The 12,979-nt window shown below is 45.2% G+C and overlaps 2 protein-coding genes across 9 annotated transcripts in view; one reads left to right on the top strand and one right to left on the bottom strand.

Annotated features, from left to right (window-relative positions):
- LOC113442530 (multidrug and toxin extrusion protein 1-like) overlaps window positions 1-9,222 on the top strand; it is a 41,252-nt gene extending 32,030 nt beyond the window's left edge. Inside the window, exons 15-17 of the mRNA XM_087924754.1 lie at window positions 960-1,054; window positions 5,223-5,334; window positions 7,200-9,222. Of these exons, the coding sequence (XP_087780880.1) occupies window positions 960-1,054; window positions 5,223-5,334; window positions 7,200-7,411 (419 nt within the window). The 3' untranslated portion in view covers window positions 7,412-9,222. The remainder of the gene's footprint in view (window positions 1-959; window positions 1,055-5,222; window positions 5,335-7,199) is intronic.
- A 581-nt stretch (window positions 9,223-9,803) lies between these two features.
- ALDH3A2 (aldehyde dehydrogenase 3 family member A2) overlaps window positions 9,804-12,979 on the bottom strand; it is a 35,349-nt gene continuing 32,173 nt past the window's right edge. For 4 of the 8 annotated variants that reach the window (XM_087924763.1, XM_087924775.1, XM_087924769.1 and 1 more), the window contains exons 11-12: window positions 12,726-12,853; window positions 9,804-9,998 (exon numbers count right to left, since the gene is read on the bottom strand). In XM_087924763.1, the coding sequence (XP_087780889.1) occupies window positions 12,749-12,853 (105 nt within the window). In that variant the 3' untranslated portion in view covers window positions 9,804-9,998; window positions 12,726-12,748. The remainder of the gene's footprint in view (window positions 9,999-12,725; window positions 12,854-12,979) is intronic. The other 4 variants (XM_087924792.1, XM_087924784.1, XM_087924788.1 and 1 more) reach the window with 1 other exon arrangement.

Raw genomic sequence — 12,979 nt, 5'->3', positions numbered from 1 at the left:
GTGCTACTCCTTGCGAAGGAAGGCAAGAAGGAAGGAAGGCAAAGGGAAGAGAAAGAGAGGGAGAAATGGAGGGAAGGAGAACAGAGAAAAGAGGAAGGGAGAGAGGGAGGGAGGAGGGAGGAAAAAAGAAAAGGAAGGAAGGAAGGAAGGAAGGAAGGAAGGAAGGAAGGAAGGAAGGAAGGAAGGAAGGAAGGAAGGAAGGAAGGAAGGAAGGAAGGAAGGAAGGAAGGAAGGAATCCATGGTGTGCAGTGGTTGTAATGCAGTATTGCAGGCTAACTCTGCCCACAGCCAGGAAGTTCGATCCTGACCAGCTCAAGGTTGACTCAGCCTTCCATCCTTCCGAGATGGGTAAAGTGAGAACCCAGATTGTTGGGGGCAAGAGGCTGACTCTGTAAACCGCTTAGAGAGGGCTGTTAAAGCACTGTAAAGCAGTATATAAGTCTAAGTGCTATTCCTTGCGAAGGAAGGCAACAAGGAAGGAAGGCAAAGGGAAGAGAAAGAGAGGGAGAAATGGAGGGAAGGAGAACAGAGGAACAGAGGAAGGGAGGGAGGAAGAAAGGAAAGAAGGAAGGAAGAAGGAAGAAAGGAGGGAGGGAGGAAAGGAAGTAAAATGAGAAGGAAGGAAACCAGTGGTTAGACTGCAGTATTTCTGGGTCATTCTGCCCACAGCCAGGAAGTTCGATCCTGACTGGCTCAAGGTTGACTCAGCCTTCCGTCCTTCCGAGATGGGTAAAATGAGGACCCAGATTGTTGGGGGCAAGAGGCTGACTCTGTCAATGGCTTAGAGGGGGCTGTCAAGCACTATAAGTCTAAGCGCTATTGCTACAAATGTGAGAATCATCTTTAAAGTCACTTTTCTCCGTTGCCGGCGTAACTTCGAACGGTCGCTAAGCGAACGGTCGTACGTTGAAGATGTGATTTTTTTCACTTTCTCTTCCCCGGTGGTCTTTCTCCCTAGGGTTTTGGCTGGGCATGCTGACATGCACCCTGATCCCTTGCCTTTGCTCCGTCGTGTACATTGTCCGGATGAACTGGCACCAGGCGGCGGACGAGGTAAGAGGCATCCTTCAAACTGCTCCAACCAATAGGGAACATTCCTCCTGCATGCTAAGCAGGGGGTTGGACTAGAAGATCTCCAAGGTCCCTTCCTGCTCTATTCTGATTAATATTGATCTTGATGACGATTTCGATTTCCCTTTCTCCTTTCCGTCCTGGTTGTTTCGCGCACTTTTGCCCTGCTTGTCTTACAGATAGTCCTCAGTTTGCAACCGTTCCATCAGGCCCAGTCATTAAACTCACGCCAGTCATTAAACAAGTTACCCTGGAACCAAGTCCACTTTTCCGACCGTTTCTTCTTTTTACAGTGTTGGTTAAGTGGTAAAGCAAACACTGTGGTCATTAAGCAAACATTGCAGTCATTAAGTGAATCCATGGTCTGTAATGTCCTTTTGTTTTTTGCTCGAAACTGGACGTAAACCTTGGTTGTCATAAATCATGATTAAGGTGACCACTGGATTGTGTGGCAGTTGCTGTAATGTAATCTTGTCACAGGGGTGGAAAGCTGCCAGAATTTCAAATCAGAGTCTTTAAGTAGCCCCTAGTGGTGTGTGTGTTGTAACTATAAAATTTCTATATATAGAAATTACTGTACATTTTATTTACTAGTTCGATACCCGTGCTTCGCTACGAAACTATGTGATCAGGCTTAGCTTTGGGGAAGGAAAATAAGGGGTGTGTGTGTGAAATTCTGCCTCTGCCTAACAGAATCCACCGGTATTCATCTAGCTAGCATCCTGTCAGGGTGTGAGAGAGCTGAGGGCTGTTTGGAAAGTGAAACAGTATTTGCTGTGAGAGCATGAAGGAGACAGCAAGGAGCCTGGATGTGGCTTAACTCAACTGATCTGTACTAAAGCTGCTTTGGTGCTGTGAAACTGAAACTCCTCTGCTTGTATTTTGCAAGTGGAAGAGATTTCTTTTCAGGTGGGGAGTGGGAGTAGAACTCCTTAGCATCAGAGCATGTTAATAATAATAATAATGTAGGGAATATTAATGCTCTGAGAGTCATTTCGAAAAATTCTTTCTTAGTGAGCATCTAGAAGCCAAGAGGAACATATGTGCCAAATTTCAAGTTTGTAGGTTTTACAGGTTCTGGAAATTTTGTGATGATGCGTAGGGGTATTTCGCTTTTATAAATATAGATTTAATTTGTATCCTTCCTTTACTCTTTTTACAAATAACTCAAGGTGGTGAACATATCCAATGCATCTTCCTCCTCCTATTGTCCCCACAACAACAATCCTGTGAGGTGGATTGGCTGAGAAGAAGGACTATCCCAGTATCATCCAGCTGTCTTTCAGGGCTAAGCCAAGACTAGAACTCACGATCACCTGGTGATTGGCCCAAAATCATTCAGTGGCTTTTATCCTTGAGGCGGGACTAGAGCTCGCATCTCCTGGTGATTGGCCCAAAGTCACTCACTTTTCATGGCTAAGGTGGGACCAGAATTCACAGTCTCCTGGTGATTGGCCCAGAGTCATTCAGCTGGGTTTCATATCTAAGGCAGGACTAGAACTCACAGTCTCCTGGTGATTGGCCCATAGTCACCCAGCTGGGTTTCATATCTAAGGCAGGACTAGAACTCACAGTCTCTTGGTGATTGGCCCAGAGTCACCCAGCTAGCTTTTATTCCTAGGGCAATACTAGAACTCACCATCGCCTGGTGATTGGCCCAAAGTCGCTCAGATAGTTTTCATGGCTAAGGCGGGACTAGAACTCACAGTCTCCTGGTGATCGGCCCAGAGTCACTCAGCTGTCTTTCATGGCTAAGGCGGGAGTAGAACTCACAGTCTCCTGGTGATTGGCCCATAGTCACCCAGCTGGGTTTCATATCTAAGGCAGGACTAGAACTCACAATCTCTTGGTGATTGGCCCATAGTCACCCAGCTGGGTTTCATATCTAAGGCAGGACTAGAACTCACTGTCTCCTGGTGATTGGCCCATAGTCACCCAGCTGGGTTTCATATCTAAGGCAGGACTAGAACTCACTGTCTCCTGGTGATTGGCCCAGAGTCACTCAGCTGTCTTTCATGGCTAAGGCGGGACTAGAACTCACTGTCTCCTGGTGATTGGCCCAAAGCCACCCAGCCGGTTTTTATGCAAAGGCAGGAGAATAGAACTCACCATGCCCCACTTTCTAGCATGGTGGCGTAACCACTGGACCAAACTGCCTCTCTTCATTTCACATTCTTCCCGGAAAAAAGGAGACATTATCCCTTAGTGGGGTGTACTCACTTTTGTTGCCAGCCGTTTAGACCTGAATGGCTGCGTGTTGCGTTATTTTGAGGGGACAGCACACTTACACTGTTACACAAGCTGTGTACTCACTACTTTATATTGTAGCCAAGCAGGGGTGGAATTCTATTGGTTTGCACCGGTTCAGGTGAACTGGATGTTAAATTTGCAGCTGGTTCACCGAACCGGAATTTGAACCAACCGGCTGGCCCTGCCCACCCCACCCCTCCCAGGGCTATTTTCGATGCTGATAAGTGCAGGGTCTGCGTAGAGGCTCTGGGAGGGGGAAAACGGGCCTTCCGGAAGTCCAGAAATGGGCCTGTTTCCAGCTTCCGGAAGACCTCCAGAGCCTGGTGTCAGGATTCCAGCACTTAACCCCAATTAAATCATGACTCTGAGGCACATCATTCATTGTCACCTTTGACCCTGGTTTCCCCCCCACCCCCACCCCCTGGGTGTATGGTCATTCATATTCTCCAATGGGACACCTCCATAGCCCAGAGTCGTCCATCATGCTCTCCAGTTAGAATTTTGCGCGGCAGAAACTTCAGTCACCTAGTTACTATCTGTGAAAAACATTTATGGAATGCACTTTCAGTTTGCAAGCTGCCGCACTGCTCCCGGCTCCCTTTCTGTTGGCCACTCTAAAAAGACCATAGAAATATTTTATGAGTTGATACCTGGGGGAGGCCTTTTTTGCCCACCCCCCCAGAGGCCCGAGGGAATCCTCCGGACTCTGGGGAAGGAGAAAAATGCCCCTCCCAGAAGTTCCAGTAGGCCACGCCCACCACAGCCACACCCACCCAGCAAATCCCGGTTGCTGGGATTTTTCAATCCCACCTCTGCCCAGTGTCATTTCTTCAGTGTTTTCACATGAAAAGAGACACTTAAATATTTACAAAATGTGAGGGGGTGTATCACTTCTGTGATATAGTGTATTATTACTGATGCCCACGTACTTTGTGCCTTGTACCAATGGTGGCTAACCTTTTGGGGGCTCCCGTGCCGAAAATTGCGCTTGTACACTTACATGCCAGCACCCAGAAGGCAATGCGCACAGGGCCCTCCATGCCCCCTGCACATGTGCGTGCGATCCCCTGCACGCGCTGCGCATCTCTGCACGTGCGTGTGTCCTGTGTCTCTGCCCGTGTGCCATAGGTTTGCCGCCGCGGCCTTATACGCGAAATCAGGGGGTCTTCAAACTTGACAGCTTTAAGACTTGTGGACGGAGATGGCTCTTTGAAATTGCAAATTAGAGATTGAAATTGGAACCACACGCATGTCTATTAGGTACGATTAAAGGGGATCTGAGTAAGGCTAAAAGATACCTCATTGTACACATCTTAACGGCAGCAAGAATTACCTCTGCACAAAGCTGGAAGAGCGATAAAATACCGCCAGATGAAGCTTTAATCCCAAAAATAATGGACTGTGTAGAGCTAGACAAATTCACTATGGGATTAAAAGGCAAGGATGATTGAGATTATTATGCGATATGGGATAGATGGTATGAATGGGTGAAGAATAAAGATAGAAATTGATGTATAGTTACAAAATGAGAAATATGTATATATGAGGACACAAATACTGTTAATGGAAATGAGAGTTTTGTATTTTGGGTTTTTAAATAATAATAATAATAATAATAATAATAATAATAATAATAATAATAATAATAATAATAATAATAATAATAAAAGACTTGTGGACTTCAACTCCCAGAATTCCTCCTCCAGTCATGTTAGCTCAGGTTGAATTCTGGGAGTTGAAATCCCAAGTCTTAAACTTGCCAAGTTTGGAAGACCCTTGGGCTCAATAATTTAAAAAAAAAAACCTCTAATCTCACCCTCACTGAGTAGGGTGGCCATATAATTTTTTTAAAAATAAATACATTTAATACAATCTCTCACTGTCCGACTCTTCCCTTTAGGCCCAGCGCCGTGCCAAACTGTCGCAGAAGCCAGTGGAGGATTTGAACTCGGCTCCCATCCCGGACAAGGCAGTTTCTTCTTCCGATACGGAAGGCAAAGGAGGGTTTGGAGGTGAGCGAAGGAGCAAGAATTTGTAGCCGTGACAGGACTGGCCTTGCCGATACAGGCAGTCCGTGACTTGCGACCATTTGTTTAGTGACCGTTCCAAGTGACAACGGCACTGGAAAAAAAAGTCACGACAGGGGTGGACTTCAAATTTTTTAGCAAGGGGCTTTCTGCCCTAATTGACTGGCTGGGTAGGGCATGGCTGGGTGGGCGTGGCCAACTCGACGTCATTTCTTTCCCCTAATTACCTAAAAAAAGATATATACCCCAAAGTTGTGTATTATTTCGTACATTTAATACTTAAATGAAAGACTGGGTGAAACCAGGCTTAATAGCAGTGACTGTGAGAGGGATCTTGGAGTCTTAGTGGAATTTCTGGTGAGTTAGACAATTCTTACCGTGTTTCTCATATAATAAGACCGGGTCTTATTTTTTTTTGAGCCCCGAAAAAATGGCTAGGTCTTTTCGGGGGTGACTTAATTCCCCCCCCACTGCATCTTCGGGCGGGCAGGCGGCGACGGCTTGGATGTTGACCTCGGCGTTGGTGGGGCACTTCGTATCGGGGTCAACGCAGGCAGCACCATATCCGGGTGTTCAACAAAAGTACTTCCTAATGGCAAGCCCCCCCCCCCCCATTTCGCATGTTTTAATATAGGTCTTAATTTGGGGGGAGGGGCTTAATTTCATTTCATGCCTATAAAACATGCTGGGACTTCCTATTGGGGGAGGCCGTATTGTTGGAGAAACAGGGTGTTGTGGCTCCGGGCTTGGATTCAGCTCCTGTGACTGATATGAGTTCAAGTGAGGAGGTCTTGGCAGAAAAATATGAGCCGGCATGGCTCAGTGATTGGACTGATAACCAGGATGAGGAGATGGACGTGACAAAGGACGACAGACCTGATGTATTAGAATTGTCAGGACCTTTGACCTCCTCTGGTTCCTTATCTGATCAACAGCCGGGAATGGCTGACAGGGAAGTTTTGAGAGAGTCTTCTAGTGGAGATGAGAACTTGGAAAATTTGTGGTTAAATGTAAGGAACAGAAGGCAAAATCAGCTGGAGCGAATGAGGAGAGCGAGTCAGTAAATTAGCACATTGCCTCAATGAGTATAAAAGGGCACAGCTGGGCTGGTACATTTTGCCAGGAACAAAGTGACTTATTTGAGTGAGGACGTTACAGAAGCTCTGAGACTAGAGATTTATTGCCAGAACTGGTTTGTGGACAGAGTAAAGATTTATGCTGTGGATTGAGATTTCTGCCAGCCGTTATCTTGTAAGACTTCTTTCCGTTTGATTTAATTGTGAAACGGCTGCTTTCTGTTTTGTTCGTTGGAATTTTGAAGGGGAATCATAACACAGGGTATTATTTGGGAATTAATCCCCTTGGAGGCTAGTGGCTGTTATCTGATTTTCTCAATAGCTCTCCCTTGCAGCACTGAGTGGGTTGTTTATCTAGCTTGCCACACTTTTACCAGGTGTGAAATGCTCTTGGCTGAATGCCCAGAAGTTCAATTAAGCTTATTAACAGCTTTCCCTTACTGCTCGTCTTTTTGAGGTTATTGGAGGCTCTCCTGAGCCCCTGCAAGCCCCCAGCAGACCCCCCCTGCTTATAACTGTAAGTCGAGGACTACCTGTAGGCCAAATTTGGAACAGAACCAAGCTGGTGGCTGCTGGGCTTTGGAGTTGAGCAACATGGAATGAGTTTCAAGAAGTAAGAATTACGTTTGCCTTGAAAGCAAACAGACGAACTTTTAAATTGGATTAGGGCCTGGAAAAAACGCGATTCACTTAGATAAAGGAATTGTGGGCTCCATTGTAGTCAAGGACTGCCTGGAGATGAGTTCGAGTCCCACCCATCCTTTTCTGTTCCAGGACTCACGGATGCCCAGAACGGTGTCGTGCTGCTGAGCTTCACCGTCATAGATGGCCCCACCTTGCAGGACAAGAAGGCGGCCGATGTCCCCAAAACGGGCCAAGTTCTGACGACCAAACAACTGATCGTTAGACGGGGACTGGCGGTGGCTGGCGCTGTGGGAATTCTAGCCATTGGAATATTGATACGGATATTCACGGTGAACAATTAAGAGACTGGGAAAAGACTGGAGCAGGCTCCCTTGAACCCAAGGCAAGGAAACAAGGGAGAGATGATCAGCGGCAGCGACCTGTTTCATCCAGCAGAGGGCACCAGTGGGAGTTATACTCAGAGCTTCCACCAGGGGGCTCCCATCTCAGCAAAACATTGTTGGACATTGGACATTTTTCTTGCAAAGGCCGAATGCGGCACCTTAACATGCAAAAGACTGATTTTTTTGGAGGGAGGTTCAGAAAGTTTATTTCCATCACGCGGCCATCTACTGCAGATCACCTGACATATTCCATGTAATCTTTCCAGATAAAAAAATCTTTTAGTAGTAATTTTTTACAGTTTTTAAATGTATGCCTTTAAAAGAAACAAGAAAAGTAGGTTAGAAAAGGTTATCAAATAAATGGGGACCCCAGGGAGGTCAAATAAGTCAAAAGCGGGCCCCAAACCATGTTATGGAAGTTTCATCTTTGTTTACCTGGAATTGCGAGAACAGAGCTTCGACACAGTTGGGGGGGCGCCATTTTGACTTCTTTGACCTCCCTGCAAATGCCAGTGGCCATATTTTTGGGGAAGGGGCTGCCCTTTAATTTAAAGAGATGAGGCGATGCAGCAAGAAGGGTAATTAATTTAGGATTTATTTGGCTTTTGCAACGTGGTTTTAGCTATGGTTTGGTCCAAATAAGCGCTGAGGATCTTATCTAGGAACTCAAGAGCGCTATTTATACACTGAACGTAATCTAACCAGGATTAGGGCAGCCTTTGGGTTTATCTCTCAAGCTTCCAGCATTTGGAAAATTCTCTCTTCTTGTCCATCAACCGTAGTTTCATTCGCTGAACAGTCCAGCCACTTACTATTGTAGGAAGAAAAATCTGGTTTGGTTCCAAACTGTGAAGAAATGTGCTGGAAATAAAATGGAGGACGATTGGAAAGAAGGATGCTATTTATTGGAAGCAGAACCACAGCATGCAGTTCTGGGACAGCTGACAAATTTGCTTGAGGGATGCAAGGGTTTTTCTATGGGTTCTGAAATGTTTGCAGGGGAATCGTGCAATATAGTGAGCTCTGTGTCTTTTTGCTGTCCTAATGGCGGTAGGCTAATCCTATTATGTCCTAAAAGCCCTTCTTGGACTTTGGGTGGAGGGGGATATAAATTCTTAATCCCATCATTCGGAGCGGAAAGTGTTTGGTTTGTGAATAGGCTGGGCTGGATTTTTTAATGGAGCCAAAAACTCCATCTCTAAAGACTTTGGACATCTGCTGTAGGATATTGGGTGTTGCTTTCTGCCTTTAAAAACACGTTTCTCCATTTCTCCTTCAGGGAAATATAATATTCGGCCTCTTTTAATAGTCCCCAAAATATTTCAATCTCTAGGAGGGTGCGTGATTACTCCTTACACTATTCATCGTAGTTTGTTTGATGTCTGCTCGTTTCAAAACTAGGATGGCTGATGGGATGCACAGGGCGTGCTCAGGATAACGGGAGGCAGGACTGATCTTGGGAGATAAGGAAGAAGCATTTGCAATTGAGGCAACCACCAGGGAAGAGGTTGCTAAGCCCGAAGCAACAATACGGATGGGGGGAAAATATCTTAGAAGAGACCTTCCCTAGTTTCTTGATCTGTATATACAACGGGGGGCTTGGAGATGTACTTTTAAGAGCTGCGGCACTCCTGTACAATGGAATTTATTCCGGCTGGGGATGGCGGGAATTGTAGTACAGCCACATGGCACCTCTGATGAGTAGCATACAGGCCTAACACATCACTCTCAAACCTCTGGATATTTCCTTGGGTAACATTTCTCAGCTTGGCAGCTGGACGATGGGTGGATTCAACTCCCAGAATTTCGCAGACAGCTTGTTTTAAGATGGGTAGACTTCCAACTCCCAGATACTGGCTGGGGAATTCTGGGAGTGAAGTCCACTCATCGTCCAGTTTCCAAGCTGCATAGGATCAGAAATATCTCGGCGGAGGACAAACTAGGACAAAAATCAGCTTAGAAAAAAAATAATAACAATTTTGGGTTCAAAAATATGTCCCCATTTTGCTCCCTGCCATAACAACAGCGGTAAAACGCAAAAGTTTTGATTGCTCCTTTCAAAGAAAAGAAAAGAAAAATATCAGCAGAAACTATTTCCCTCAAAAGCAACGAAAATTTCACGGTTTTTTTCCACTTGGCACAGAAGCGGCTTTTGAAAAGACTCCATAAGAAAAAAAATATCTTGAAAATTTAACAATGGGGGCCTTTTGCTAACTTCTCTACTTAAATAGTTGTTTTTTTTTTCCCTTGAAAAATGTTGTCCTTTCCTTTCTTTGGTGCAAATTGTCTTTCCTGGATAGAAGAGATTATATAAGAATATATAAGATATATTCTCACCCGAGAAATCAACTTTTGGTTGCTTACCCTATTTATGTTTAATGGTGAAGAAGAAATTGCGTTAACTCTTGTAAGTAAGTGTTAGAAAAAGACACCCCACCCGACACACAAACATATGTGCAAACACACAAACACCGCCTGGAACAGCATTTCTTAACACCACGGTATTGATGGCCTCTGCGGAATTGCATTCTCAGAAAAGCACCACCTGCGAAAAGGAAAAAAAAAATATTAAATTTTTGCACTGAAAAAAAAAAGGACAGAGGTAGTTTTTTACCGATGATTGGAGTCCGGACCAGAATTTCCGTGGCTAAGCAGGGCGGTTGTTAAAGTGAATCAACCATTAAAAAAAATTTTTTTTGCTGTTTTTGTTGAGCAAAAATCACTGCCGTCGTTAAGTGAATCATGCGGTCGTTACGCGAATTTGTCTTGGCCCATTGACTTGGCTTGTCAGAAGCTGGTGGGAAAGGTTGCAGGTGGTGATCATGTGACTCTGGGATGATGCCACCATCATACACAGGTGCCAATTTTTAAAAAATGTGGTCGTAAGTGTGAGGACTGGCCATAAATCACTTTTTTTTGGAATAGTTCCTAAATGCAGGGTCATAAGTCAGATAAACAAATAAACTATCAGAGTTGGAAGGGACCTTGTAGGTCATCTAGTCCAACCCCCCTCCCAAGCAGGAGAAATACCTTTCCCCAGAGGTGTGACTTCAAAGAAATTTTTAGTCAGGTCCGATAAAATGGGTCTGATAAATTAGGATAATCTCAAAATGGACGGAATAGACGTAGTAATCCTCGATTTACAATGGTTCATTTAGTGACCATTTGAAGTTTCAATAGCCCTGAAAGAAGTGACTAAGGACCGTTTTTCACACTTAACGACTGCTGAAGCATCCCTCAGGGTGATCAAAATCCGGCCATTTGGCCACGGACCCAGATTTATGACGGTCGCAGCGTCCTGGAGTTATGCAATCCCCTTTTGTGACCTGCTTACAACAGTTCAGTTAATGACCAGTCAAAGTTACAACGGCATTGGATAAAAGCGACTTATGACTGTTTTTCCACACTTACAGCATGGTCGCATGGTGAAAAATTTGGCCGCTTGGCCATGGACTCGTATTTACGACAGTCGTAGAGTCCCGCAGGGTCACGAGATCCCCGTTTTTGCAACCTTCCAACAAGCAAAGGTCAATGGGGAAGCCAGATTCACTTAACAACCACAGTGATTCACTTAACAATTGTGGCAAGAAAGGTTGTGAAATGCCTTTAACTGTCTCGCTTAACAACATAAATCTTGGGGGGATGTCAATGGTGGTCATAAGTTGAGGAATAACCGTTCCCTGCTCTTAATGGTACAAAATCACCCCCTTTTAGTGGGAAACATTATCAAGAAACATAGGTAAAATTTACTCTATGCTTATTCCTCAAAACTGTTTTGTTCTACAGCTAATCCTCAATTTACAATATTTAGTGACCGCTCAGTTTACACTGGCACTAAAAAAATGTGACTTGTGACCATTTTTTCACACTTAACGACCATTGCCGCCTCCCCAGGGCCACATGATCTCTTCATTACACTAGCCAGGCCCAGTTCCTGCAACCGTTCATCGTATGTTTTAGTCTCCAGGCCTTCAATCGTTTTAGATAAATTCAGATTAGCAGAGTTGGAAGGGACCTTGTAGGTCATCTAGTCCAACCCCTGGCCCAAGCAGCAGACCTGAAACCATTTCTGACAGAGGGCAGTCCAGTCTTTTCTTGAAAGCCTCCAGTGATGAAGCTCCCACAACATCTGAAGGCAACTTCTGTTCCATGGGTTGATTGTTCTCCCTGTCAGAAAGTTTCTCCTTATTTCTGGGTTAAATGTCTCCTTGTTCAGTTTCCATCCATTATTCCTTGTCTGGCCTTCGGGGGCTTTGGAGAATAGCTTGACCCCACTTCCTCCTCTCTGTGGCAGCCCCTCAAATATTGGAAGATGCTCTCCTGTCTCCCCTGGTCCTTCTCTTCCCTAGACTAGCCAGGCCCAGTTCCTGCAACCGTTCGTCGTATGTTTCAGCCTCCAGTCCCCTCATCCTCCTGGTTGCTCTTCTCTGCACTCTTTCTAGAGTCTCAACCTCTTTTTTGACATCTCTTCTTCACGGCAAGCACTGAGATATTGGAAGACTGCTATCATGTCACCCCATCCTTCTTTTCCTTAAACTAGACATATCTTCTGTCCATCCATGGTTGCTCAGATGTCTTTCTTTCTTTTCCTTTCTTTCCTCTCTCTCTTTCTCTCTCATCTTATCTTTTCTTTCTTTCTTTCTTTCTTTCTTTCTTTCTTTCTTTCTTTCTTTCTTTCTTTCTTTCTTTCTTTCTTTCTTTCTTTCTTTCTTTCTTTCTCTTTCTTTCTTTTCCTTCCTTCCTTCCTTCCTTCCTTCCTTCCTTCCTTCCTTCCTTTTCTTTCCTTCCTTTTTCTTTCTTTCTTTCCTTCTTTCTTTCTTTCTCTCTCTCTCCTTTCTCTTTCCTTCCTTTCTCTCTCTCTCTCTCTCTCGTCTTTCTCTCCCTCTCATCCTTCCTTCTTCCTTTTCTTTCTTTTGCTTTGAAGAATAGCCTGACCCCTTCCTCCTCTCTGTGGCAGACACCCCTCAAATATTGGAAGACTGATATCCAGTCTCCCCTGGTCCTTCTCTCCACTAGACCGTTCATTGTATGTTATAAGCCTCCGGTCGCCTCATCATCAGACGGACTGACAGGTGCTGTAACCTGAGCTGAGCTCCGTCCTCTGCACATCAAGGGCGACTCCTGATCTCATCTTAAATACCTTAGTCCTCTTTTACTGGCACCAATCTGGAGTGGATCTGGCCTTGCCTTTTTCTGGAATGTTCCCTTTTCAAATTCCCAGGCTATTTTCCAGCCGAGGGATTTACTGGTTGTCCCTCATCCAAATACTAACTTGATATCCTCCTGCTTGGCTTCCTACGATCCGCAAGACCACTGTTTGTCAGCGACAGACCGTCCTCGACATACGACCGCTCGTTTATGGGACTGTTTGGAGTCACGCCCGGAGATGCCTTCAAAGCACTGTGGCAAGAAAAGGTCAGAAAATGCAGTGAGGCTCACATTAACCCTCCATTTTTCCTGCATAGCAACAGGAAATGCCGGGCTCCCTGGCGGTCGTACGTCGAGGACTCCCTATCATTTCAAGCA

This window comes from Pseudonaja textilis, chromosome 1 (genome assembly GCF_049901715.1).
Source record: "Pseudonaja textilis isolate UNSWEBS1 chromosome 1, rPseTex1.2, whole genome shotgun sequence".
In the NCBI taxonomy this organism is placed as follows: domain Eukaryota; kingdom Metazoa; phylum Chordata; class Lepidosauria; order Squamata; family Elapidae; genus Pseudonaja; species Pseudonaja textilis.
Note: the sequence above shows the minus strand (reverse complement) of the source record. Positions and strands in the feature narration are given on the sequence as shown.